The sequence below is a fragment of the Anolis carolinensis genome, chromosome 6, assembly GCF_035594765.1.
Source record: "Anolis carolinensis isolate JA03-04 chromosome 6, rAnoCar3.1.pri, whole genome shotgun sequence".
Classification (NCBI taxonomy): Eukaryota; Metazoa; Chordata; class Lepidosauria; order Squamata; family Dactyloidae; genus Anolis; species Anolis carolinensis.
In genome coordinates this window covers 31,785,344-31,810,496 of record NC_085846.1, presented here as the reverse complement: position 1 = coordinate 31,810,496, position 25,153 = coordinate 31,785,344, and the positions used below count along the sequence as shown (strand labels likewise).

At 42.5% G+C, this 25,153-nt stretch overlaps 1 protein-coding gene across 1 annotated transcript in view; it reads right to left on the bottom strand.

Annotated features, from left to right (window-relative positions):
- Window positions 1-1,293: 1,293 nt before the first annotated feature.
- Window positions 1,294-25,153, bottom strand: part of krt23 (keratin 23) — a 39,485-nt gene continuing 15,625 nt past the window's right edge. The window contains exons 3-8 of the mRNA XM_008113377.3: window positions 23,207-23,363; window positions 15,965-16,126; window positions 14,522-14,647; window positions 5,032-5,246; window positions 3,004-3,032; window positions 1,294-1,639 (exon numbers count right to left, since the gene is read on the bottom strand). Coding sequence (XP_008111584.2) covers window positions 1,539-1,639; window positions 3,004-3,032; window positions 5,032-5,246; window positions 14,522-14,647; window positions 15,965-16,126; window positions 23,207-23,363 — 790 coding nt within the window. The 3' untranslated portion in view covers window positions 1,294-1,538. The remainder of the gene's footprint in view (window positions 1,640-3,003; window positions 3,033-5,031; window positions 5,247-14,521; window positions 14,648-15,964; window positions 16,127-23,206; window positions 23,364-25,153) is intronic.

Here is a 25,153-nt window from a genome sequence, read left to right as displayed (position 1 = left end):
CCACTGAAGAACATTAAGTGTCAGATCTGGCTGGGTTGACATTTGGTGTGAAACTGAAAAAATACGTCAGTTAGCCTAAAGCCATCTATCTGGTATTACTTGTTCATACTAGAAAATATTAGGTAATCCATTCAAGGTCTTTTGGAACATTCCTTATGCAACCCAGGGATTGTGGTCACCAACTGGTTATGACATGCTCAGAGAAGGATTTGGCTCATGGAAATTGATTTTCATTTCTCTCTTTTATGGGCAACTTAAACTTATTTTATCCTTGTAACTCTGTGTTCCCTTTCACATTGCCAGTGTATGTTAGACAGGTATCACTCCACAGAATCATAAAATTAAATGAAACCCAAAGAATATGTTCTTTAAACCATTGATGTGAAGCTGGGCTCCCTTCATGCCAACTTCCCTATAAATCAACCAAGGAAATACGCCTGTTGCCTGATTATGGTATTTTCAATCTATGGCAGACATATTACAGCAACTGGTAGAGGAAAACAGGCCGTTTTCTCACTAGATTTGTGCATTTCAGCTGAACCCCAATCTGTTTTGACTGACTGGATACTCGTAGACCCCCATATCAGTTTTTACGCACCTCCGGGAAACAGGTGCACAGCTGGATTGGCCCAACGGGCAGGGCTCACAGGGAAACCCAGTGCAAGGAGGAACACATGGCAGCAGCCTATTTGCATGCTGGGTGCTCCTGTAAAGGGGAGGAGAAGCCATAATTAGCTGCCATGTGGTCCCGTTATGGTCAGGAAGCCATGGCGGCTGGGCCCTTGCCATTATGGCCATCCAACCAAGCCAAAGAAGCCAAATTGGCAGAAGGGAAACTGCTAAAACAGATCTGCGCAAAAGCCTAATTCCCACTGCAATGACACCATTTATTGAATGTGGAGCAGAGCTTGGAAAAGTTTTTCTTTTGAGATTACAACTCTCAGAAACTCTACCCAGTATGGCAAAAGAGGGAAGAATTTCATTTCTTCATATATGGATCAACTAGAACCTGAAGTGTAAGCAATGTAATTGTAGGAGAAAGTGACATTTGTAGGACTTTACTTGATTGTTGAGATCATTTTAAAACACTAATCCTTATTTCTTACAAGACATTTTCTAAAAAGTTCTTAACATTATGTGCCTAACTTGCCTCATACTTAAAAAAAATCTTTCTTCAGTTGATCTACTTCTTAGAAACTCCTAGAGATGAGCAGCACATAGAATTCTTGAGATGGGCCAGATTCTTTGTCGACTGGCTGCCATTCTTAAACTCAAGTTAACCAGAAACTAGAATAACTTAATAATGTCTTTATTTATATTTGGTTTTTAAAGTAGTAGGAGCTAAGATAAGACAGTAAATTGTTGGCATTCATGTTAAATTAAATTAGAAGCAGTTTAGATAGCAGCAAATAAGACTGTGGAAAATGAATTCAAGGTCACAAGGAGATGTCAGCAAGGGATGGAACTCTTTTTCTTAAATAATTGGACTTCCAAAGGATTTTCTGTATATAAGTGTTTTTTTTCTTCACACGGTGAGCTCAAACCTGCCTTTTAATGTCAGTGGTATGTGTGGAGACTACTTGTCCATTCACACTTTCCTGTACAATCTTCTTGAGATTCTGGTTGTTTGATCCAATTTCTGGAAGAAATTTAAAGAGGCATCACCATAGTTGTCATCATTTCAAATCATTATAATTATATGATAATCATTATATGATTTGTTATATAGATAAAGAAGCTTGGGACTGAGGATACTTCCACATCTCTTGGAAACTTGAAATATGTATGACTATGCACACTTTTAAATGGTATGATCAGTAGAGATATCTGAAATTAGGACTTAGATGTGTCCTAATTTCAGATATCTCTACTGATCACGCCATTTAAAAGTGTGCATAGTCAAAATACGGAATATGATGTTGGATGTTTTATATCTTATACATGCCTAGTCAGAAGTATGTCTAACTGATTTCCCTGTTTCTTAGACAACATGTGGATATATGACTGTAACCTCAGTGTCTTTTCTCACACACCAGGCCAATGATCTGAGGTTTTTTTCAGCCTACATAACTGACGGTGCATCTATAGTGTACAGTTAATGCATTTTCATACCGATTTAGCTGCCATTACTCAATGCTAGGGAATTATAGGAATTGAAATTAGGTGAGGCACCAGTACTTTTTGGTAGAGAAGGTTAAATAAATAATAAAACAACAGCTCCTATGATTCCATAGCACTGAGTCATTGCAATTAAAATGGTGTCAAACTGCATAAACGCACCCTGAATCTCTGCTTACCAACCATGAAAAACTTATGAAGTATGATAGATTCCTAATGTAAGAACTCTTTCATAAATAAGGCAAAAGGCCCATATACTGCATGTGAGCTCTCTCCAGAGATTCCATATTAAACATGTATGACTATATCCAATGGTGGGAATGATGTTCTCTTTAAGAATTCATAAAAGTGAATCTCCCCTCAGTATCCTTCTCCATTGGATATGCTGGTTAGAGTTGATGGAAATTGCGGTTCAATTACTGGAGGTTCCCTTCCTATCCATGCTATAAACAAAACAAAAACAAATGTGTGGTCACAAGAAGGACAATGGTCTATCTGTTGGACAGCTTCCTTGTTCCTACAAGTGGCCACCTAGATGCCTCTGGAAAGCCCACAAACAAAACACAAGGGTAATAACTTTGTGATATTGTTGCTTTTCAGGATCTAAAGGCATATGGTTTTTAATACTGGAGGCACGAGAGAACCATCATGGCTATTGTCCATTTATAGCCTTATTTTCATTGTCCTAGAAAATAATGGTTACTCTCAACAACTGAGTAACCCATTGAATGAATAGGACTCACATAAGTATTGATTTACAAGGTTCATGATGATTCAGCGGGTCTGCTCCAGTTGGGACTAACAATTGGATTTGTGCTGATAAATATGTGTAATTCCATTTTAAATCCCTCCATATTTTTTACAACTAAAATTAAGGACTGTTACCTTTCAAGGTTGAACTGGAGCCTGCCATCCTGTCATACAGTAAAATAAAAAGGAAACATAAATTACTTTCCTCAGTACAAATGTGTTTAAAAATAATGCTATCCCACCCATAGTAGCCGCTGAAAATGTGTATTCCTTTTTAGTTTCTTTTTGTATTTATCCTGATGCTAAGAAATCTTACATCCACCATTTGGGTTCATATGGAGTGTAAGAATGGGTCTAAAGATTTTTCTTTCACTAGCTTCTATATTCCCAAATATATTTCCCCCTCGTGTCCTTTTCTCGTAAGTCAAAGCAATCAATTATCCAGCTTCACTAGTGCTCACCCACACTTTTCCCTATCCCTGTCAAAACCTTCACTGTTAATCATTAGATTATAATTTTGTTATTTATCAGCAGATACTCAGTTCCTGGAAATATCATAGTAGTCTCTCTTTGCTCCTCAAAGTACTTTACCAACAGTTATTTGCATGATGTAGCTTTGTTATCCAAAATTGTGCCTAATTTACCTCACACAGAGCCTTCTCCAACCAAGAACCCTCCAGACACCTAAGGGCAAGTCTACATGGACATGAAAATCCATATTCACCCTGAGTTGACTCCTGGCTCTCTTCACAACTTTTCTATACTTTCAATGAGTCCTTGGTAAGCTGTTTTTGTCCTACTTCAGGTTAAGTTGGGTGATGCTTCAGAGTTTGTTTAAATTCTGGAGAATCCCAAAGCTTTGAGGCAGTGAGGACAGCTGGATTAGGTCCATTTTGGATTGAGCCACTGTCTACATAGGACACACCTATCATCACCTTTTAGCTGAGGTCGTTAGCACAGAGAAAAAGTGATGGATTTGTCCCATGTCAGTGCTGGTGCCATCCTAGACAGCCACAAAGCTCCATGCAACCAACAGAGAGAGGGTGGGAAGATTGCCCCTTTTTTCTTCCTGGCCATGCAGGACTTCTGCTGAAGTCAGAATGGGTCTGGAACTCACATGGAGCTGTATGGCTGGCAACATGGAAGGTGAGGTTATGGCCTAGTGAACTCATGCAGTTTTGGCTTGGCTGCACCATGCAGATGCCAACCTGCATCTGCAGTGGGTTTGGCAGGGTGTGTGTTGTCATTTCTGCTCTAGGCTGGCCCTTATTTACAGGGCAGCGTAAACTTGCTTTTAGAGAAAACATGCTACCATCTTCTGCTTATGGCCAGTAGCCTAGACAATAGAGTCACATGCCCTGAACAAGCAGGTATTTTTAGATGTGCATTGCACACGTTCATACTATAAGGATATAGTAAATTGGTCTGACTTAGCTATGGGCAAACCTTTCCACATTGGGGCTGCAATGTCAGATGGCCAGGAGGGAGGGCACATGGGTGGGGGTGGGAGGGGAGGGGGAGAGAGGAGTGGGTGGGGGGTTTGATAATGACAGTTGGCTTGGGGGGGAGGCCGAGGGTGATTGATGTGGGGGGCAAATATGGCTGTGAGGGGCTCTCCCACATGTGAACCCCCTGCCTCAACAGCTCCCCCAGCCTCCCCCTGTGTGTGTTTCTCAGGTTGCCACACCATGCTGACAGGATGGTGAAACACATGCAGTTGCTGAGAGCTCCATAGAGCTCTTGGCAGCTTTGTGTGTCTGCCTTGGCCCTCCTGTCATCATGGGGCTGCGGTGGGCCATGGCATTCTCATCCTGAGAAGATGGGGAGAAAGAGAAGGGCCAGAGGAAAGAGCTCGGGGGCCACATCTGGCCTGCGGGCCTGGGTTTGCCCATCTTCTGTCATATTACATGTTGCATTTCCTCAGGATCAGCATCTATTATATAGGTTACATGCCATCTTAAAGTAGCACAATGTGTTTTATAGTTCATACATTCTGGTATGATCCTCTATACTTCACCCTGAGGCCTGCTTTCAGGCTTACTAAATCACAAGCTTCAGTTGTGCTGCACACTTTCCTTGCATAACAACATATTTCCCAAAGAAACAGATCCTAGATACAGATTTCATCCCCTCCCCTTCCTCTTGAGGTAAACTTTAAATTACCCTTTTCCATCCAGAAGCTGGCGATAAGTTGAAATCTCTGTCTCCAGGCGGGTTTTTATTCCAAGAAGAACTTTGTATTGATTATTTTGACACTTGATGTCATGCCGAAACTCACTAAGCTCTTCCTCGCATTGAGAGATTAAATTTTGGATGCTTTGAAGCTGGAATGCGTAGTAAGCTCTGGTTTCATCCAGGTTGTTTTCAAGGGAACATTTCTGGAAGAGCAAGACATGCCAATGATATTATCTTTTCAGGCTTTACATGGTCAGTGTATAGAGAAACTAAAGGAAAGATACTTATTTATCCAAGGATTTGGAAAATGCAGCTTCTGTCTTTCATCGTAGGTCTAACTTAATTATTATTTATTTATTTATTTACAGCATTTATATTCCACCCTTCTCACCCCGAAGGGGACTCAGGGCGGATCACATTACACATATAGGCAAACATTCAATGCCTTTTAACATAGAATAAAGACAAGACAAACATAGGCTCTGGTCAGAGTGATTCATTGCAGCTGGTTGCAGCTGGCTTGCTCTCCCGCCTGCGCCACAGCCCTATAATTTAGCTAAGTAGTTGTTTTCTTATTACTGTGTTGTCTCCTTCCTTTCTCCATCTAAAATTAGAATATGTAAAACTCACATGCAATCATCATATGGGGTAATTCTGGCAGCATATGCCGGTTCCTCTCTATTTGCGCCATGGAACCCATCGGCACCATCCCACGAGGTAGAGCTACTTCCAGTGGGATTTCATTGAACAAATGGAGAGGAACCAGAACATAGTGTGATGACCCATGGGCCTTGTAGTCCTGCTCAGGACATTGTAATTCCTGATGAAGATGAAAACTTGGGTTTTTTACCTTCCCAGTCTGAACTGGATTCCTCTCAGCCAGATCTTTCCCAGGCAGATCTGGGAACCTTGCACCTGCAAGAAAGTTGTCTCCCAGAAGTATGTCAAACAAGCCCAGAGCCTACTTCTCCCGTGTTCTTGCGCCGGGAGTTTTGTAAACAACAGAGAAGTTTGGAATCAGCTTCGCGCAGGAGTGCGAGGATTGCAGCTAAGAATGTGGCCAATTAAGACTGCTTCTCGTGAGAATCTTTGGGGAGTCTCACATCTGGTCTCAGAGTTAGCTTTCGGTTCTGATTCCCAGAGAACTGCTTCGGCGGGAAAGCTAGACTCTATTTAGGTGTTTTACCCGCGTAGTAACTTCGCGGAGTCAATTCGTCAGCCTACGGAGCGAGTTGTGTCTGGACAGCGCGCTCCGATTCAAGCCTCGCTCCTGCTCAAGCCTTGCCTTGCTATCCAGCCTTCGCCTTGCTTCCCAGCCTTTGTTTATCTACGGACTTTGCCTTGTTTCCCAGGATCAATCCTTGCCTTGTTCCACGGATTTTATCAAGTTATTCCACGGACCTTGTTCTTGTTCTTAGTTACCTTGTTCCACGTTCAAGCCTTGTTTCAAGTATCAAGTTATTTCCTAGCCTCGCTCAAGTTTCATGGACTAAAGGACCTTGTCATCTCCCCTCACTTTGCTTGGCAAAGTGAGTGTTTCGGTTATTGGATTACAACTTTGGACCTTAATATTTCTTATTGGACATTGCTTTTTTGGACTAATTCTGACCTTTCCTGAAAGGTCTAATTCTGGACTATTTTCTACACTTGTTTTTATTAACTTTATATATTCCTTCAATAAAGATATTAGATAGATTCTGGCCTCTGTGTATGGTTATTGGTGCTCTGCAGCCTGGGTCGTGACAGTTTGACTCCGCCACCCTAAGCACCAATTAACCTCGGCCAGAATGTCTACCGGAGTCGTACCTGGGCCGAGCGGCCAGCCGATTACCTACACCATCGACAAGGATGAGGTGGACCGAATCCGTGATAAGCTCAATGCACAGGATGGAGAAATAAGGGGTTTGAAGGAACGCGGAATTCGTCTTCCGGCCATGGCGTTGCCAACCAAGTTTACTGGAGAAGCTTCTAAGGTTCATGTCTTCCGTCGCCAATGTCAAGCTTATCTAGAGGCCCGTGCTGCCGAGTTTCCCCAAGAAGACATCAAAGTGGCATGGGTTTACAGTCTTCTAGACGGGCCAGCGGCCAGCTGGGCGACGGCACTGTACGACCAAGCCTCTCCACACCTAAGATCAGCGCAACACTTCTTGGACCACCTCAAGGAGACTTGGGGAATCGAGGACAATTTGGAGGCAGCCGGTCACAAACTCCGTCGCCTTTTCCAAGGAGACAGACCTATGTCTCAGTATATAGCCGAGTTCCGAGTACTGGCCCACAACACCGGCTGGAACGATGTAGCCCTCAGGGGACAATTCCGGGAGGGTCTCAACATTGAAATGCTGGAAGAAATCTCCAAGGTGGATCCTCCCCAGACCCTCGAGGCACTCATTGATCAATGTTTACGGGCTGAAGTCATGATTGCCAACAGGAAACAGTGGGTTCGAGGCCAGGGCAGTAGAGCCGGGGTAAAACCCCCCGCTCCCGCCAGCGTTCAGCCACGTCCGGTGTGGAGACCCCCACCGCCAACCCCATACCCCAGAGGAGGCGAGGAGGTGCCGATGCAGTTGGGCAATGTGCGTCCCAGACTAGATGCCGCCGAGAAGGCCCGTCGTCAACGCTTAAACCTCTGCTGGTACTGCGGGAACGGGGGCCACTTCGCCAGAGAGTGTCCAGCCAAAGGGAAGCCTGCCGCCCGTCTTGCGGCGGCGTCCTCCACGGAGACGAAGGCGTCTGAGCCGACTGGCACACAGCCGGCGGGGGAAGCCAACGACCGGGTGTAGAGAGGCTCGCCAACCCGGTCAAAAAATCCATCCAAGAGCCGCCAACCGGGGTCCTGTTCCTTCTCGTGGTCACATTATGGTCAGCAAAAAGGGGACCCGTCATGATCCACGCCATGATAGACTCTGGAGCTACCAACAATTTCATCGATAGAGAGTATGCCGACTCTCTGGGATTACAATATCATGATTTCAAGAATGCCCGTGTGGTGCAAGCCATAGACGGCCGCCCCCTCAAGACGGGCCCCGTAAGTCAGTGGTCGGAACCCACCAGGATGTGGATAAGGGAACATATGGAAGAGATTTCTTTCTTTGTTACCGAGGTTCCCCATTTCCCTGTGATTTTGGGAATTCCATGGCTGACTCTCCACGACCCTAACATCTCCTGGTCCAACAGAGAACTGCAGTTTGCTTCACCGTACTGCCAAAACCATTGCCTCGTAGCCAAGGTATGCCATGCCACAGACACCGAGCCCATCATCACCTTGCCAAAGAAGTACTCCGAGTATTGGGATGTATTCAATGAGAAAGAAGCCGAGAAATTACCCCCACATAGACCTTATGACTGTGCCATTGACTTGGTGGAGGGGGCCCCGATCCCGCGAGGGCATCTCTACTCCCTGACTGAACCAGAGCAAGAAGCTCTCAGGGAATTCCTAGAGACAAACCTTCGCAAGGGATTCATCAGACCCTCTCAATCCCCAGCCGCCTCCCCAGTGATGTTTGTGAAGAAGAAGTCAGGGGAACTACGCTTGGTGGTGGACTACAGAGCATTGAACAATATCACCAAGCGGAACAGCTATCCCCTGCCCTTAATCTCGGATCTACTGGATCGGCTTCGAGGAGCCAAGGTTTACACCAAGCTGGATCTTCGGGGGGCTTACAACTTAGTTCGCATCAGGGAAGGGGACGAGTGGAAGACCGCCTTCCAGACCAAATTCGGATTATTTGAGTCCCGAGTTATGAATTTCGGTTTATGCGGAGCCCCCGCAACGTTCCAGCATTTTGTCAATGACATTTTTCAGGACTATCTAGACAGGTTCTTGATAATCTACCTGGACGATTTTTTGGTGTTTTCTAGATCACAATCAGAACATGAGAACCACGTCAAAATGGTGTTACAACGATTGCGGGATCATGGACTTTATGCCAAGCTGGAAAAATGCGCCTTTGATCTACAAGAGGTAGATTTCCTTGGTTACCGCATCTCGCCTCTAGGGCTTTCCATGGATCCAGCCAAGGTTTCAGCAGTATTGGAATGGCGGGCGCCAACTAACAAGAAAGAGGTGCAGCGTTTCTTGGGGTTCGCGAACTATTACCGCAAGTTCATTCCAGATTTTGCCCGCTGGTCCGACCCCATCACTAGCTGCATCCGTGGAAAGCAGCCTTTCCGCTGGACTGATCAAGCAGAGAAAGGGTTCCAGCAACTAAAGAAACTATTCACCTCCCAGCCAATTCTACAGCACCCAAATCCTGGAACCCCTTTTGTGGTGCAAGCGGACGCCTCTGATGTGGCAATTGGGGCTGTACTCTTACAACCGGTGGGAGATCACCTCCATCCCTGTGCCTTTTATTCTCGTCAACTAACCACACCAGAGAGGAATTACACCATTTGGGAAAAAGAACTACTGGCCATAAAGGCAGCCTTTGAAACTTGGAGACATTGGCTAGAAGGGGCCAAATTTCCCATTGAAGTCCACACTGATCATCGTAATCTAGAACATCTAAGAACTGCCCGCAAACTAAATCAGAGGCAGCAACGTTGGGCTTTATTCTTTGAACGTTTCAACTTCCAGATCCATTATGTGACCCCAGCCCAAACCAAGCAAGCAGACGCCCTGTCACGTAAACCGGAATACGCTGCAGGACGCAAGGAGACCTTTGAATCCCAACTGCTACAACCCGAGAACTTTGCCACGCTCACGGTGGGGAACACCAAATCCATTCCCATTGGTTCAACTTCCCCTACTCCAGGACCCATCTGTGCTCAAGAAATCAGGGCTAGTCAGCAAGCAGATGCCTGGGCGCAGGACCAACTTCGCCAAGGTCTGCATTTTCCCTTTTCGCTTAAAGATGGGCTGCTCTGCTATAGAAATCATGTTTATATCCCACCCGGACCGGGCAGGGAAAAAGCGCTTCGTCTGTGTCATGACTGCAAACCAGCAGGACACTTCGGACTATTTAAAACTATGCATTTGATCCTAAGGGATTTTTGGTGGCCCAAGATCCGCAAGGATGTGGAAAAATATGTCAACACCTGCCCAGTATGCCAGCGCTCCAAGATACGAAGGGAGAAGCCCTCAGGGCTTTTACACCCCCTTCCTACCCCATCTCGCCCATGGGAAATAATTTCCGCGGATTTCATCACTGACCTACCACCTTCCTGTGGATTCACCACGATCTTAGTGGTGGTGGACCTTTTCACCAAGTTAGCCCATTTCATTCCCTGCGAAGGCCTCCCCACGGCCAAAGAAACTGCGGATCTATTTCTTCAACATGTTTTCAGACTACATGGATTGCCCAAGAGTTTAGTCACAGACCGTGGATCTCAATTCACCTCTCGTTTTTGGAAGGCACTACAAAAACTATTGGGCATAGACTCTCGCTTATCTTCAGCTCATCATCCCCAAACAGATGGGCAAACGGAGCGCACCAATGCCACTTTGGAGCAGTATCTTCGCTGTTATGTAAACTACCAACAGGACAATTGGGCTTCTCTGTTACCACTGTCTGAGTTTGCCTACAACAATGGAGTTCAAGCTTCTACAAAAGAAACGCCGTTCTTTGCAAACTACGGCTTCCATCCACGTTTCTTCCCCCCTGTCATTGAAACTTCAGAAGTTCCCGCAGCAGAGGATTGGCTGCAGGAACTCACAGCGGTGCAACAACTTTTGCTCCAGCAACTGGACCAAGCCAAGGAGGACTATAAACGCCACGCTGACAAACATCGCCAGCCGGGCCTCGAAATCAAGGTAGGAGATCGGGTTTTCCTGTCCACTCGCTTTCTGCCCTCCCACCGCCCTTGCCGGAAGCTAGATGCCCGCTTCATTGGCCCCTATCCAGTGGTGGCGCAATTAAACCCCGTGACTTTCAAACTCCAACTTCCGCGTTCAATGCGCATTCACCCAGTGTTTCACCGTTCCCTGCTCCTTCCGGCGGATGGTGTGCGACCTGATACAGACCAACCGGGCCCCCCTCCTGTTTTGATGAATGGGGAGGAGGAGTTCGAGGTTGAGGACATTTTGGATTCTCGCTTTCACCGCCGCCGCCTACAATATCTCATTGACTGGGTGGGTTTTGGCCCTGAGGAACGCTCTTGGGAAGACGCCTCCACAGTCCATGCTCCTGATCTAACCCGTCGCTTTCATCAGACCTATCCCACCAAACCGCGACCTCGCGCCTCGGGGAGAGGGCCCCAGTTTGGGAGGGGCCTTGAGGAGGGGGATAGTGTGATGACCCATGGGCCTTGTAGTCCTGCTCAGGACATTGTAATTCCTGATGAAGATGAAAACTTGGGTTTTTTACCTTCCCAGTCTGAACTGGATTCCTCTCAGCCAGATCTTTCCCAGGCAGATCTGGGAACCTTGCACCTGCAAGAAAGTTGTCTCCCAGAAGTATGTCAAACAAGCCCAGAGCCTACTTCTCCCGTGTTCTTGCGCCGGGAGTTTTGTAAACAACAGAGAAGTTTGGAATCAGCTTCGCGCAGGAGTGCGAGGATTGCAGCTAAGAATGTGGCCAATTAAGACTGCTTCTCGTGAGAATCTTTGGGGAGTCTCACATCTGGTCTCAGAGTTAGCTTTCGGTTCTGATTCCCAGAGAACTGCTTCGGCGGGAAAGCTAGACTCTATTTAGGTGTTTTACCCGCGTAGTAACTTCGCGGAGTCAATTCGTCAGCCTACGGAGCGAGTTGTGTCTGGACAGCGCGCTCCGATTCAAGCCTCGCTCCTGCTCAAGCCTTGCCTTGCTATCCAGCCTTCGCCTTGCTTCCCAGCCTTTGTTTATCTACGGACTTTGCCTTGTTTCCCAGGATCAATCCTTGCCTTGTTCCACGGATTTTATCAAGTTATTCCACGGACCTTGTTCTTGTTCTTAGTTACCTTGTTCCACGTTCAAGCCTTGTTTCAAGTATCAAGTTATTTCCTAGCCTCGCTCAAGTTTCATGGACTAAAGGACCTTGTCATCTCCCCTCACTTTGCTTGGCAAAGTGAGTGTTTCGGTTATTGGATTACAACTTTGGACCTTAATATTTCTTATTGGACATTGCTTTTTTGGACTAATTCTGACCTTTCCTGAAAGGTCTAATTCTGGACTATTTTCTACACTTGTTTTTATTAACTTTATATATTCCTTCAATAAAGATATTAGATAGATTCTGGCCTCTGTGTATGGTTATTGGTGCTCTGCAGCCTGGGTCGTGACACATAGGAGGCTTCCCTTGTTGCATAGGGATCAATGTAGAGAACCCAGGCAGTGAATGTTTCCCCCCATGGGATCAGGTAATGGGGAAGTCAGGTGATGTGAGGTCTTCCATGCCCCAATCTGGATTCGTCACAATGCATGGTGTTTCCAGCAGCTCAGGTGATAGTCAGTAGAGAACTGAACTAAAGTCAGCTGTTCACTTCTGGTCTGGGTGGGGATCTGCACATGCTGTCTATATCAGTGGTGTACATCAGTGGAAAACTTACCTTTGGGACAACCAAAACTCACTGCCCTGTACCCATGCTTACTGAGAAATTCTGGAAACTGTAATCCAGAAGGTTCCAAGTTCAGGTGGGGATATGATATAACCAGTCCTCCCTTTTCTCCCTCCCTCCCTCCCTTCCTGGAGAGTGGCCTTCCTGAGAATGTGATAGAATGGAGTCATTATAAAACTATAGCCTGCATTGCTAATGCATTGATGCTGGTTCCTTATGTATCTCAGGAGGAATTATTGTGTTAGGGCATCATGGTTAAACAAGTGAGAAATCAAGACCTGAAGAATTCTTCATCACTCGCCACAGAATCACCACAAGCAGCCTATATGATTAGATTGATTAGATTGTATGATTGTATAATTAGATTAGATTATATGATTAGATTAGATTAGATGATTAGATTGTCAAGGTATCCTGCTACACACAAATAATAGTTTCCAGGCAGGCTCTAACCTCCACCACTCCACTATGGAAACTCATCACAGTCTTATAAAATGGTCATGAGGAAAATATGATGCCTATGGTAGGAGCATTCTCATCAAAATATCTCTCTGAATGCCCACTGGGACTGGTGTTCATTGAACATGGTGTTCCAATAGTCTGTGGGCTACAATGAAATAATGTATGTATGTATATCTGCCTGTAAAATGATACTATGAGAAAAAAACAGAACATTGCTGCTGTTTTTCCCCATAGTTGTTTTGTCTGTCCAGACTTTGGATAAGAGTTGAGTTTTTTTGGACTGCAGTTCCTGCGATCGCCCAATGTACTTGGCCAAGCTGGGGCCCAGGAGAGAATTCGAGCTTTAATCCAAAGAAGTAACTTTTCCTAAGCTTCCATGTGTGTATTATAGTGGTTCTCAACCTGTGGGTCCCCAGATGTTTTGGCTTTCAACTCCCAGAAATCCTAACAGTTGGTAAACTGACTGAGATTTCTGGGAATTGTAGATCAAAACACCTGGGGACCCACAGGTTGAGAACCACTGGTTCTCACCCTGGACAATCATGGACAAAAAGCAGTGAATTCAGATATAAATTTCGCAACCAAACATGTTTTTGCCACAATATAAAAGATATGGACAGCCTAGATCATTTTACAGCAAACAAGATTGTGTTCCTTCTCAGTCTATATATATGACTTGTCAGTTGAAAGTTTCCCTCAACTATGGCAGGAAGAAACAATCTTTTACCACATCTGAAGGCATCAAGGTAGTGCCCTGATGGACATGGGGCAAGTTGCTCACCACGTTGCTCTCTTCTCTAATATCTTCCTATTATTTTTTCAACATCTGCCATCTGAGAAGGACTAGCCTGATTTGCCTGATTTCAAAGACGTGGAGAAGAAAGACTTGGAGTAGTGGCTTTAACCAGTCAAAGGATCGTTGTATGTTAAAGCTGATTTGACAGCAAATAACAATTGCCTTTGACAGATTACAGTTGATCCTCCACATTTCCAGTTCTCACTTTTGCAGATTTGATTATTCACAGATTTAATTAATACATTCTTGCTAGGAATCCTTAGGTCCTCAAGCATGAATGTATGGTCATCTTCTAACACAGAGTTGCACTGGATGATCTAGACCAGGCATGGGCAAAATTCGGCCATCTAGGTGATTTGGACTCCAACTCTCACAATTCAGCCTACTTCTCTAGAGATTTCTAGAGAGGTATTCCCTTTGGTTTTAAAATAGTATTTTTATTCACTATTTTTCCACTTTTGTAGCTGTACTGTGCTCCTAACCCTAGTAAATGTGGAGACATGATTGTACTCCGAGAGTATGAGCCTTTCAACAGACAAAAGGTTTCCACTCTTGATATGCGTAATTCTTATGTTAATTGAGAAAGCCACATTTCTGCTGTCATTTCTCACATTTCTGCTGTCATTTGTAGTAGCGTCAGCCTTGCTTATATAAACAGAACTAAAACCAGGGCAGAATATGACTGAACTTGGGAGAGGGGTGTCAGAAAAGTGATTTACTGCATGTCCTCTTATGTCCTCAGTAGTTACCTTGTTGAGGTGTGTCTGCAAATCAATTTCCAGGCTTTGCAGCGTGCGATTCAGCTCACTTATTTCTTTTTGGTTGCTTTGTTGTTCTTCCTGGTTGGGCTTTTCTTCTGAAGAGTCATTTGAAATCTATGACACAAAAGCAGAAGTGAATGTCTTTGTTCATACTTGCTGCTGTCAACAGGTTAAACTAAGCGTGTTTCAGGTAAAAGGTAAAGGTTTCCCCTGACGTTAAGTCCAGTTATGTCTGACTCTGGGGGTTGGTGCTCATCTCCATTTGTAAGCCGAAGAGCCGGCGTTGTCCGTAGACACCTCCAAGGTCATGTGGCTGGCATGACTGCATGGAGTGCCGTTACCTTCCCGCCAGAGCAGTACGTATTAATCTACTCACATTTGCATGTTTTCGAACTGCTAGGTTGGCAGAAGCTGGAGTGTGTTTCAAGCACACCCTTTTCGTGGGACCCTGTGTGGTCTAATTGAGAAGTCTTCCTTTCTAGTCTTATTGCTGCTGGGAGAGATTGCGAAAGGAGGGTACACTATACAGTAGCTGTGATATCTGTTACCTTTACTCTCTTTGTTTGAAACTTAGAGACATAATGCAAACTTTAAGTCCACCATATGCCTGAATGTATATTTTCAGGGGGAATGAGCAGGCATTCAGGTTGCAATATCCTGGATGTAGTGCTATCTTGGGACATTGTGCGAATAAAATTGCTGAGATGTGTTAACTTGATCTTTAGCCGACACAGGAGTGATGTGAGCTGTATTCTGATATTTAAACATGGGGAAGGCTACTGAAGCCTAAAAGATTTGATCAATCCAATCACATCATGCTTGTTTTACAAATACCGAAAATAAGGTCTTTTATTAAATGAAATAAATTTAAAATCCCATGTGTTAGTTTTACTTATGGTTGGTTACTCTTAAGGACTTCTTTCAAAGGCTGTAGTCTAATAGAAGGGTTCTGCTGAAAAAGGAGGTGAACTGGTTTTAAATTTCAATTTTTGTCACTTTTGGCTCCAAAGGAAGAGGTTGACCATTTCTCAATCCTATAAAATCTGTCAGTTTTCTGACAAGCCCTTTCCTTTAAGCTCGGTGTGTCCTTGACTATCCTTTCTATCATCTGCCCATAAGATTTTTTTTTTTTAAAAAAAACCTTTATTTCCATGTTTTTATTCTGTCTGTAAATGATTTTGGAACTCTTCCATCAGAAATTTGATTTTAAGTGGGCATTTACAGGCTTTAGGAAATGTGCAAACATAATAATATTCTTAAGTAATTTGATATCCTATATTCATGTGTTGTCCTCTTGTGATATTTTTATGTAGACCCACAGGCTGAAATGCACTGGATGTTTTCGCTAATAAAATACCAAATTTCAGCATCTTAAGATGTGGATATGACTGGATGCATCGACATTTATGCTCTTCTTTATTTTAAGTATACCTGCTTTTGGAACCAGGCATCAAGGCTTTGGTGATTCTTTTGGATAATTGCTTCATAATCTGCTCTTATCCCTGCCAGGATCTTGGCCAGGTCTTCTTGTGGAGCTGTATTCACCTTCACATTCACATTGACATCTTTAAAAGCACCAGAGGCTTCCATATCCTAGACATGATGGAGTAAAAAAGGACAATGTCATATATGCCATCATGAAGCATGACAAAAAGATTGCACAACTGGAAAATTGTGGTGGCACCTAGGGACATTTGAACCCTGAGGTGATGCTGGTGCTTTTCCCTCTCTGCAGAATGACCAATGACTTATCCAATCCATAAGTCATATCAAAGTCCATAATATTCCTCACCCATACCTGCCCTTGACTTATACACGGGGTCAACTTATATGAAGGTACTGTTCATAGGTATACTATCTCCAAACCTGGACAATGAATATTGTGTCTGTGGCTAATTGCTATGGCTAAATTTCCCATTCAAATATTTCCCTATTTCCCTTTAATAACGTCTAAACTGTTGGCCATCACCATATAATGGGGACAAATTCTGTACAGAAATCATGTGTTCTGTGAAGTTTTATATTTTTTCCTACCTACTCTGCTTAGCAATGTTCACTGGATAACCTTCATATTCAGTATTATGAGAGAGGCATAAACTTTCTCAATCCAGTTTCTCAATGTAATGAATACTTTGAAATCCTATGTCATATCCTACTTTTGTGGTGTCCCCCCCAACAAGTATCAAACATAACCATCTCTCTTTATAGCAGAGTGCACTGAACCCCTGAGCATATAAGATACCCTTCTATACACTTTCCTCAACTCTCTTATTTGTAATGGGTAGAAGACATACAAGATGAATGGCATAAGCACTTTGCATTGTTTTAAACTTTGTATATTGTCTTTTATGACTGTTTTAACTGTTTTAACGTTTTAGTTCATTGTATAACGGTGTAACGGCATCAGTTGCCACTTGTAAGCCGCCCTGAGTCCCCTCGGGTGAGAAGGGCGGGGTATAAATAATAATAATAATAATAATAATAATAATAATAATAATAATAATAATGTCTATGTTTGGTTGCATCATAGATTTGCATAAACATGCCATGAGGTTTCCGGTTTCTTTTCAATCCCTTCCTTACCATAAAATTTACCAGTTCACATCAGACATATTCCTGGGAATAACTACCATGCCTCCAAAATCTGTTTTCTTATTAGTCGCCACTGGTATAGATGTGATTTGGTTTGGTTTTTGGTTTTGGTTTCTAGAATGCACCACTATGTGCTTCCTTTCAGGTTGTAGTTTGCTCAAGAATCCACACTGAATACACATTTGGATGAAGGAGGGTGTAGCAAGGAAGGAAAGCTTTCTTTTCATCATTAGAATATTGGATGGCACTCTCCCACATGACTAAATATCCCTGCTACCACAACTGTTTCTTCCTCTTCCTACTTGCATCCTTATTCTGTCAAAGAATGGTACAGTGTCTTCGCAAAGAGTTCACAATGTAATATGCAATTAGACAAGCATTGGAAGAAAGGCAGAAGAGGTGAGCTGCGTGGCTCAATGTAATGTCTTCCTTTCTCTCTGGCTCGCATTCCCAACCATTAAAAAGCAATTAAGTACACCCAGAATCTTAGCCCTGAGAAAGATTGCCAACAACTTTTTCTAGTCCTGGGAGGGGAGGACTATGCTGGTTGAACAGGATTCTGCATCCCCATTTATAGGTGACAAAACCATATTTGTTTTCTTCTGGCTGTGTTTGGATTTGGCTTAACACTGAGGGAAGATTTAATGAGCCAGAACCTGGCTGAGAGGTGAGAATGTTTTTAAAATTATTTCTGTGACTCCTTAAGCACCTCACATACTGAATTTTTCCTTGTACAAGAATGTCAACCTTTTGAAAAATGTAATTTGTTTGTCCTTCTCATACTGCTGATGGCCATGAATTGTTCTTAGCTGCTGGTTTATTGCAAATTCTTTCTTTTTAGTGCTTCCATCCCATCCTTAAGATATTTCTCAGCTAACCTTCAAATAATCATTCAAAAGAATGAAACAGTCCTTTAGGTCAGTGTTTCTCAAACCGGTCTTCTCCAGGTTTCTTGGACTTCAGCTTCCAGAAATCCCAACCATCTTACCATCTGTTAGGAATCGTGGGAGCTTAAGTCCAAAACACCTGGAGGAGCACAATTTGAGAAGCAAATAGGTTGGGTCTTTCTTTCTCTTAAAGCTGACTCATTACTTCCTGTGAGTATTTATTATGTGAGTTGTTAGACTGGCATCCTATAGGCACCATAATTCAAGACAAAATTAATGATGACATGTGCATTGATCTTATTTGGATGAGGCAGAATGGTCTCTTCATTAGCTCTTTGGATTCTATTTGGAACTTTTCACTGGCAACTACCAAGTCTTAGGACAGTGGTTTTCACCCTGTGGGTCCCCAGAAGTTTTGGCCTTTAACTCACAGAAATCCTAACAGCTGGTAAACTGGCTGGAATTTCTGGGAGTTGTAGACCAAAACACCTGGGGACCCACAGATTGAGAACCACTGTCTTAGGAGGCCGATGGCTATTCAGTTGCCAGGAGAAGAGGAGGGAGATAGGCAACTGGGTGGTTGTTGCTTTTCTTTTTCTTTGTTCTTTGGAGAAGTAGCCGTCCCTTTTGCTCAGACACCTCCCCATTCCCATGGAAATTTAATTGCTGCAGAAGTTTCTTTCCCAATAGTATAGCAGCTGTCAGAAGAGGGAGATAGATGTGGAGCTGAGTTCAAGTAGTGCTGTGGCCGCATGCATAATTCAGGATTGTGGCCAGTAACTAAGAAAAGAAATCCAAGTGGAAGGCTACATAGGTTCCCCATCCCAAAACTAAAAATTTGCATCAAGGTAACATAAGTTTTGCACATGGTGCAAACTACCACTGTATGTACTGCCCTAAATAAAACAAACTGACGTTGCAATTGCTGCATGTAGCTTTCATGATGGTTTTGCAGTAGAAGCACTGCTTTCAGCCATTAATACAGCATAAGGTGAATTGCAAGTTATTCCAGCATTTTCAAATGTGTGAAGTGATCCTGATGCTTGTGAGGTGTAGACAGCTCAATCAAATTTGATCTGGGCACATCCAGTATCAACATCTCAAAAAGACGTAGTGCTGTTTCACCAGCCAGCATCACTCCAAGCATCTCCCTGGCAAAGCTTTGCTGACAGCATTGCTTCTGATTATCACCTACGGCTGGGTGCCCTGTAGTTACCTTTCCAGAAGTGACATCACCAGAAAGGCTCTGCCAGGGAGCTGCTTTTGCCTGGTAAAACAATGACAATGGTGGTTGCTGCAATGTGCTGTCAGTTCATCTGAATGGTGAAAGGCCTTTGAGGTGCTCCTGGGACCTCATCACATTAAGGATGGGATTTGCCACGTATCATGGTGAATCTGACATATTGCTGCCAAGGTGGCTTACTATGTTTTCACTTCACTTGCATCATGGACCCCACTGGAAGTAGATTAACGTCATGGGATGGGCGTTGGTGGGCTCCATGCTGCAAATGAAGTGAAAGTGTCGTACGACAGGCAATTTTGCTCATCTAATGAGGCCCCTGAACTGGATCCAGGACAGTTCCAGAGCAGAATATAAGCAGGTGTAGACACAGCCCAAACAAGTGAAATCATGGTTCTTATAAATCATATAACCTAGTTTCCAATAAGAAATTTCAAAGTCCAGAAGGGAGGGGAATGGCTTGAAATTTGGCAGCTGGACAGAGGAAGAAATAATAACAGGAAATGATTGGGTGGTCTGAGAATCATGTAGATACTAACACAGCCTGTTACTGAATATTTCCCAGGTAATACAAGCAATGGAGAGGACATGTTTAAGGTAGGAGCAAATGGATGTTACAAGCACATTATTTTCTGTTGAATTTATACTGGTTTTTGCAAAAAATAAAAAAATAAAAAATCAGTTTGGCCAAAGTCATACTACAAAAAAAAATTGAACTGCTTTAATAGCTTTAAAAATCCCGGTACTTATCGTAATAGAACTTGAAACATTTTTTGCAAGGGGGGGGAGGGAGAACTTCTTATGAATCAGAAATGGCACTTTTCATCTCTGTCAATAGTTTTTTTTAAAAAAACTGCCTATTGCCACGTTTCCGTGCAAAAAGCCATAAAGGTCCTCTGTAATTATCACCATGGGAGCAGCTGAATGAAAACGCCTGATTACTGTGTAAACAACCTAATTATTAGGCAAGCTGAACTGGTTTGGTAAAGTTCCCTTCCTTGCAATATCACCCCGTGGTTTACATGCTGTGAGTGCCTTTGGGAAGCTGAGAAAATAAGGGTAAAATCCGTCAGAACTAGAGAAAGCCACAAAGTGGAGGTACACTGATTGCTTTTGGTTCCAAGAGGAAATTGCATCTTTCCTAAATTACTTGCTAATCGCAAAATAGCACAAGTCAGTGAAATATTATTTCCTATTGCTTTCACATTCTACGTGGTGTGGCTGGTGTTCCTTTGGATATTGAACAGCAGAATCTGGGTAATTCAAGATGTTAGCATGTCCATGTTTCTTCTATGGCGAATGAGAATTTCGCTCAGGCTTTCGTAATATGAAATGCCTCTAATTTAGAAATTGATTTGGCATGAAAATAATCTGAGATTTAAAAAACAATATAGTAGAAAACAAAACTTGTAATTCTTGTGCTAGAGCAGGAATTAAAATGCTTAACTCTTATGTATTCTATCATGCTCACAGTGTTAAAAAGAGTTTTCCCCTCAGGGCTTCCCGTCTTTAATAGCTACATCGCAGACAGGTACAACATGCTGGGAATAGCCAGAGCTTGGCAATAACATATTCAAATTAGTATTACACATAGTGCATTACTTTTGGGTTAATGAAGTCCAACATCATAACTTTGTAGAGGTAAAGCAATAACAGGTAACAATGTGATATTTTAGTGTAAAAGATAACTTTTAATCTTTAGTCCTCAAGGTGGCCGAGGGGAGAGAGGATATTTAGATGTGTCCTTATGAAGGGACAAACTCTGCATACTCTCAGAGGTTCCCTTCATTTCTGCTCTCAAGGGAGTGGTGAAGGGATGCAGAGCTGTAGCTGGGCAGTTGGGGGGGGGGGATTAAGAGTTCAGTGCCTCCCCCCAAAAATTTCAGGTTTTTTGTTTTTTTAAAAAACTGGTTTACTCATGAATTTTAACTGATTATCCAAATCCCCATGAGTGTCCACAGAATTTTATCTGTCTTGAGTGTCCACTGAAGTTTATCGATGGAACCTGATTTCCAAATTATTTTGTGTTATGGAACTACTCTTCATGATTCGCTAAAAAAAAAAAAGTTTCAAACAACTCCCTCCCCCTCCAAATTTTTTTCTGGCTATGGTCCTTCAGGGATGGACACATGGATGCGTTGAGTCAAGTGAAGAAGATTTTATTTGCTGAGCAGCAAATGACGGACAGTGACTTGAAGCATAAAGGACTGCTGCACCCCTAAGATGGGGCCGAGATCTTTTATTATTTACAGAGGATCAAACAACATAATTTTGATTGGTGTTTACAGTGTTTCATTGGTTTATTCTTCACTCATTGTACTCTAATTGGCTCACTATTCTATACACGCAAACAGCTTAAGATGGAAACTTTACTGGAACTTCATGTCTCAAACATTGACCCTGACTAGCTTGAGCAGTGGCCAACACTGGTCTTATCTTCTAGCTTCCCACACCAAGAATTCAGGAAGGAGCTGTTTTTCTAAAACCTGCAGCATCTGCTCTTTTCCTTTCAGGACTACAACTCCTATTATCCATTTTCAGACTTCAGCCCCTATATTTCCCTGCCATAATAGTTGGTTAGAGAAATTGTTTGGAAATAAATAGCATTCTCCACATAGCCTTACTCTATTCAGTGAGTGAGTATGGGTTAGCTAGATCACCTTGTATCTGTAGGATTTCTATTTGTGGGATGTTCAAAGGGAATGTCTAGAGGTTGAAAGAGATTTAAACCCTCATTTTCCACACCTTTCTACCCACCCTTATCTACCCTTTATTTTTATCTTTTGAAAAATATCAATAAACATTATTTTTTAAAAATTATGTTTTTGCTCATGCTTATGATGAGATGCTGAGTGGATCTACCCTGTAGAATTAATGCAGTTTGACACCACTTTGACTTCCATGGACTAATGCTGTGGAATCCTGGGATTTGTAGTTTGGTGAGGCACCAGAGAATGCTAAAGACTGTGTAAAACAACAACTTCCATGAATCAATTACAGTTAAAGTGGCATCAAGTGTAGATGTACCCATTCTCTGACAAGCTATGACCCCATCACCTTTATGCATGGAGAGAAAAAAGAAAATGGATAAATAGCTGTCTCTTCCCCCTCGTCATATTAGAAACCAGGACACCTAATTAACTGACATGGTGAAATTCAGAACTGGCCAAAGAAAGTGTTTTTCCATAATTAAACTTTACTATGGCTAGTTGTACTAATGGATGCTCACTTGACCACTTGAAATAGAGATTAGAAAAACTCTTGGGCAACAAAGCTATCAAGGGCAACTATTACTTTAAATATCTTTGACAATATGCCTCTGATTATTGTTTGTTGTGGAACATAAATGTGTGCATGTCTTCCTTGTGTATTCTTCAAGTATCTAATTCATTCCGATGGGAAGAAAATACTGGGCTAGATAGATCCAGCACTATTCTTCCTGTGCCTTTAAGGCAGTTCATGTGATAGAACAGCATCAAGATGGGTACAAAATGGTTGGCACAGTCCCAGAAAATAGCAGGGTATAACATCAAGGGCACGTTGTGCTAAGTAAACGGACAGAAAATCCAGTGTGTCAGTTTTTAATTGATAGAAATCAAATGCTTGTGTGCTCAATTGTGGTTGAAGAGTTTGCACGCTGTTTCTACTACATAGAAATTTCATGCATCATTTTCTTTCCTTTTTGTAGTACTTTTACATTGTTTTCTAATGTTCCACATTTATATTGTATTTATTTGTTTGTTTGCTTGTATGCAAATGGCTCGTGGTCTAGGCATTAGTCAACAACAACACATATATCAATGATTTTCAGATTAAGCCCATAAAATTGCAAGGATGCTTTTAAATATAGGCATGAAAAAACATCAACAGTGAAATAGAGTTCTAGCATTAGACAACTTGCACTAGGCTTGTCCTATATTCTTCACAGTGGTCATTAAGAAGTTTAAATCATACCTTCTCATGTTCTTTTTTCTTGAGTATGTGATCTTCCCTCAAAGCCTCAATTTCCATTTCCAAGTCGGTTATTATGATTGTCATGTTGTCAAGTTCTTTGCGAATATTCTCCACATCATCCTGCACACTTTGCCTGAGGGCTTTTTCTGACTCATATCTTAGTCAAAAAGACAAAGTGACATAGTTATAGGCACTAGAGACAGCTGCAACTCCCTATGGGATTTGGACCTATAATTTTTGGGAGGTTGCCAATATTACTTACCTTTGACTTTTATGTCTAAATAATAATACAGATTGAAAATATGCATCTGAACCATCTGGCCCTTCTGCTATCTCAGGGCATTCATAATCTTCAGTAAAACTGAATACTAACATGTAGCATTGGTTGACCAAACATTACTCAACTAGTATTTTTCATGCAACAAATTTGCCTCCTTCCTGCCAAGAAAATTACTTCCCAAACCTATTGACAACATTGAGTAAGATATTATTATTATTATTATTATTATTATTATTATTATTATTATTTATGAGTCCCTGGTGGCACAACGAGTTAAACCGCTGAGCTGCTGAACTTGCTGACCAAAAGGTCGGTGGCTTGAATCCAGGGAGTGGGGTGAGTTCCCATTGTTAGCCCCAGCTTATGCCAATCTAACAGTTTGAAAACATGCAAATGTGAGTAGATCAATAGGTATTGCTCCGGTGGGAAGGTAACAGCGCTACATGTAGTCATGCCAGCCACATGACCTTGGAGGTGTCTACGGACAACGCTGGCTCTTCCGCTTAGAAATGGAGATGAGCATCAACCCCCAGAGTCAGACATGACTACACTTAATGTCAGGGGAAAACCTTTACATTTATATTGCTGTTGTTGTTGTTGTTCTTGTTATTATTATTATTACCCTGTTTTATCTCTCAGGAGACTCAAAGCGGCGTAACATAAAAGCATCAGCCTATTTGCCTGGTATATGGAAAGAGCTTCTCTCAAACTGGGAAGAAACTCTATACATGCCTGGAGTGTGGACACAGAGCTTCACTCAGTTCAAATGTATGTTCACATCAAAGGATTCAAAGGATAGTATGCATGCTGAAGACCAGGCTGGGTACATCCATGCTTAGTCAATACACATCTATCCATTTACTTATAAAACAAATGTGTTTTTTTAAAAGTCATTGTGAGTTTGCTGGGGAATGAGTGAAGTTTAGCCCTTTGGTTGCTTTAAGCCATTTCCTCTCCATTCAATAAGACTGTTAGCTTCCATCTAAGTGGAGCGGTGTATTCAGCATTTTAGTCTGAATTTCAAAGGTTCAGAATGTGATTCTGTTTCCTGACACCCAAATAGGACAAGGTGCTTATCCTATATGCTGCTACAACCACTACCAATCTATACACCAGATGATGTGTTGATATTTCAGTCCTAGTCAAGACGATTTTCATAACTAGTTTTAGGAATAGACAAAAGCAAACAGATAGTTTTGCTCACAGAATTCTGCTAACTTTCTCTTCCATCCAGAAGAAGCAAGAAAGCAATGTGGAGCAACATTTCATCTTAGGATGTAAGGATCATATTGACAGCCACAATATATATTTTAAATTCAGAATGGCCTGTTGGTTAGCCAAGTTGCCAACTATTTTCCTTCTGTCCTTGAGAAAAACTGGTAAGAACATTATTGGGCAACTGGCAGATTTCCAAAATGTTATTGGATTATAGTACCCATTGCTCCATCATTGGGTAGGGTGCCAGTGGGTGATGAAAGCTGGAGTTGAACAACACATGGAGAGCCATAGGCTCCCCTCTATTTACAGTAATAAATAGTGTGACTCACATTGTATATAATTATTTTAACCATGTTCTATATCACATGCTATTTGGTAGTAGTTTCATTGTTTTGATTATTAAAGATTAAGAGCAACTTCAAAGTCTTATATATTTTTAGCTTCCGAGA